At 41.2% G+C, this 3,656-nt stretch overlaps 1 protein-coding gene across 1 annotated transcript in view; it reads left to right on the top strand.

Moving 5' to 3' along the window:
• LAYN (layilin) overlaps positions 1-2,063 on the top strand; it is a gene marked incomplete at its 5' end in the record, with an annotated part of 4,862 nt that extends 2,799 nt beyond the window's left edge. Inside the window, 4 exons of the mRNA XM_010088076.1 lie at positions 105-143; positions 386-469; positions 972-1,074; positions 1,781-2,063. Of these exons, the coding sequence (XP_010086378.1) occupies positions 105-143; positions 386-469; positions 972-1,074; positions 1,781-2,063 (509 nt within the window). The remainder of the gene's footprint in view (positions 1-104; positions 144-385; positions 470-971; positions 1,075-1,780) is intronic.
• Between the last annotated feature and the right edge of the window lie 1,593 nt (positions 2,064-3,656).

Raw genomic sequence — 3,656 nt, 5'->3', positions numbered from 1 at the left:
AGAGAACACTAGAGAAGAGTGCTCACGTTATTAGACTATATTCAGTACACTTGGCTCCGTACTCAAGCTCATGAGGAAATTGTGAATATCTTTTTTTTTTTTAGAGAAGCCAACAAAGACTCCAGTAGAGAATTCTCAAAGAGGTAAGTTACAGATATTTGTTTGGAGCTTTTTTAAAATGATACACTAACTTGCAGTGGAATTGTTGATGCATTAACTGGGACCACTGGTCATGCTGCAGAAATCTAAGCAGAGGAGCACCAGTACACCTTACACATTTCTTTGCAGCTGGCAGTCTCATCAATCTCCCCTCACCCTCACTTTTTATGATTCTTAAACTCTTTCAAGTAACATCTGCAATATTAATGAAGCTGCTTCTTTCCAGATGTTGCAACAGAGCGCTTGAACCCAGTATTCCCAGAAGAACGCCATAAGAAAGATGCTAATGTAACCGTTGTAGAAGCTAAAGGTATGTTGTGCATTCAGCAGCTGGCCTGTTCTCTAACTACACAGGCCCACATTTTTTAATATTTTGTTTATAGGTCTATCATTAACTATGAAAAACTTTCAATTTCTTCTTACCACATTGACTTGCCCCTTAGAAATTCACAGATCATAAAAGACATTTTGCTTTCTGAAATCTTTCGGCTGGCGTTTCCAAAGCTTTTAAAAGGCAGCATATCTCTTTAACTTGTATTACCGTTGCCTTCTTACAATGCCATGGTGAGGCTTGTTGGTTCCCCATCTTGAAGATTTGAGCTTATTTCACTTTGACCTGCTTAACTAGGTGGTTGGTCTCTGTTAGACTTGCTGCCTTTGAGAAGAAGTAAATACTGCTAGATTACGAACAAGACTAGAAGCCCATGGAGGTGTCATGATGCTGCCTTTTACAGCTGTTTTTCTTAGAAGTTCTGTGCATGTCAAATGCAACTGGAAGTGGATAAAAGCCAGAATCTCATTTTTACCCCTAGAACCTGTTCAGAGTCTTGCCTACATCCTTATTCCCAGCATTCCTGTGCTGATTCTCCTGATGGTCTTTGCAGCCATCTTCTGTTTCTGGCTTTTTGCAAAGAGGTAAGTGACATTTTTCTGTAACAAGTGAACCCATGGTAACTTGTCCTGGCAATCCTTTTACAGCTAGCTTCAGGATCCTGTAATGCTTTCAGACAAATGCATGTTTAAAAAGTGGCATGGATACTCCAGGCTGAGTTACTTGTGAAGTAAAATTTGAAGTAAATCAAATTATGCCATTTTATTATGTTCACAGACATATAGTAGTTCGGGAATAGTGTAAAACAAGATTATGATTTTGAAGTGTTAGCACTTAAGTTTTCTTATTAAAGAAAACATTTAAATTATCAGAAGATCCCTTTCAAAAGTGAAAAATATAGTAATAGAAATAGACAGATATACATTTGGAGCAAATAACATTTACCAGTTTCCTCTCCCTGCTTTCCCTGTGTGCACAGTACCTCTGATGGGGATGCTGGCTGTGCTTTTGGGAGTGTCACTCTCGAATTTTGCTGCCTCAGCATCTCAGCTGGCAACAGGCGGCAAGGGGTATCTCAGCAGGTCCTGCTGTGGCACCCCCCAGGTGTCCTGCTGCCTCACACCTGGAGTGGCAAGTAATAACAAACATTATCCCGAGTCCAAGCTCTGAGAGTCAGCTTTCCTCAAGGGTCATCTTTAAATTGCTGTAAGAGAGGTGTGGTATTTTTTTGCATTTGCCTCTGTAAAAAAGCATATTATGATTTGTCCTCTTTCCTGCATCCCTAAGGAGACAGGAGCAACTAGATGCAAGCCCAAAGGAGGAAGATGCGTGGCTGTCTAACCCCAGGAGGAATAGTCCAAATCTGGATATTTACAAAGTAATCAAGAAGCAATCAGAAGCAGATCTGGCTGGAACCAGGCCTGACACTAAGAATGCTTCCTTCCGTACACAGGAAGATAAGGTGCTTGACAGCCTCTCCAGGGATTATGATGAGGCGGCAATGAATACATCAACGAGTGGCTTTGTGACACTGGCCAGTACTGAAAGTGGTTTTGTCACCAATGATATCTAGTAGCTGTGTGGAGATCGTGTAGAGAGGAGCAAGGAATCAGCCTGGGTGGAGAATGAGATTTATGGATATTAAGGAAATGGACAAAAAAAAAGCCTGGAATATGGATAACAAAGTGAATATCAATACAAGATAACCTGCCCTCCCTATGCACTTGTTTTAATAATAGTATATGTGATATTTATCCTGGTTTTCCATTGTCCCCATTGATGTTGGAGCTCTGGTGATTAAACATGTAAAGCCATATTTTGGCAAGGAAGTGTGTGCCCCGGTCTTTTGAGATGCTGGCTTCTTGAACTCAGGCAAAGTCAGCTGCAAGTGTTCAGCATCTCTGGAAGTTATTAGAAGGCGAGGTAATTTTGTAATGTCTTTTCTTTCACATCTGGGTTTAGTAGAGCATCCCAGCTGCAGTATTTTATGTACGGGAACAAGGACCACCAGAGGGCACGTGTGCTCCACAGCGTGTGCCGTTCGCTGGAAATGGCCTGGAGGAGCTCCTCTTCAGCAGGGGCTGTGGGAAGCACTTGAATCACTTTCATTGAGGCATAGCAAAAGCCATCAACGGCCGTTGAAGGCTGCTGGACAGAGAATGTTTTTGTGACGGCAGTTCCTCTAGCAGAGTTATTGAGAAATGTTTTTTTTTGTAACCTGAACTTTCAGGCCAAAAATGGCATTTGTGGTGTGCAGCGCAAGAAAGTTTGCGCAGAAGTTTTCTATTGCAAACACAAAATCTGACTTAATAATTGATTTTGGACCCCTTTGGTGAGATTTTACGTAGGTGAAAGTGGTCAGGAAGCGAATAAATATTTTATTACTAAAATTTTTATTTCTCATACAGTGACCGAGAATGAATATTTGGCAATATTTTGCACAATGTAGAAAAAGTTACTTTTAAAACACCAAGTTTGCATCATGCTAGAATTATTCTTTGGTCAGTGTTTCAGATTTCTGGAAAAAATGAAGCATCCTATAGAGTGAAACAGGAGTGAAGTAGCAGCTCAGGATGACACCATTTTCTATTCAAGTAGGATTATGGTAAGCTTGCTCACGCACCTGTCAATCATTTAAAAGGGTGGATGTCTGACTAACTCAAGTCATCAGTTAGTCATTGCCAGAACTTCTTAAGGGCATAAATAGAACAGTAACAGCACAGTTATTATCCATAGCAGTCTAAGTCAGCAGCGTCATCTCAAAATGTCATTCCTTAGAGGAACCTCATGAACTACAAGTGCAGTGAGGGACAAGCATTAACTTTCCACAGAGATCTTCAGTTCTTTTTGCAGAACAATCACTGCTTTTTGGCACGTAACAAATTTAACCAACTTCCCACAAGTATGAGGCAGCTTTACATGTAAGACCTGCATACAAAGGGAAAGCAAGAGACAGAAGTTTCTTTCTTGCAGACTGTCACTTGTTTTTTGGGGCCACACTCTGTTGTGAGCTGTGTTTGCATCCACTGCACTCTGTGTTCATAATAGGTCTGTGACTGTTGCTGAACATGCAGCTGATTCAACAGACAAGTGTGCTCTTGTGCCGTCAGCTTTTGGACATGCTTTGTCTGGTCAGGGGAACTGAGCAAAGCCTGGAATCCAAATG

Source organism: Pterocles gutturalis, unplaced genomic scaffold (assembly GCF_000699245.1).
Source record: "Pterocles gutturalis isolate BGI_N339 unplaced genomic scaffold, ASM69924v1 scaffold52051, whole genome shotgun sequence".
Taxonomy (NCBI): Eukaryota; Metazoa; Chordata; class Aves; order Pterocliformes; family Pteroclidae; genus Pterocles; species Pterocles gutturalis.
Note: the sequence above shows the minus strand (reverse complement) of the source record. Positions and strands in the feature narration are given on the sequence as shown.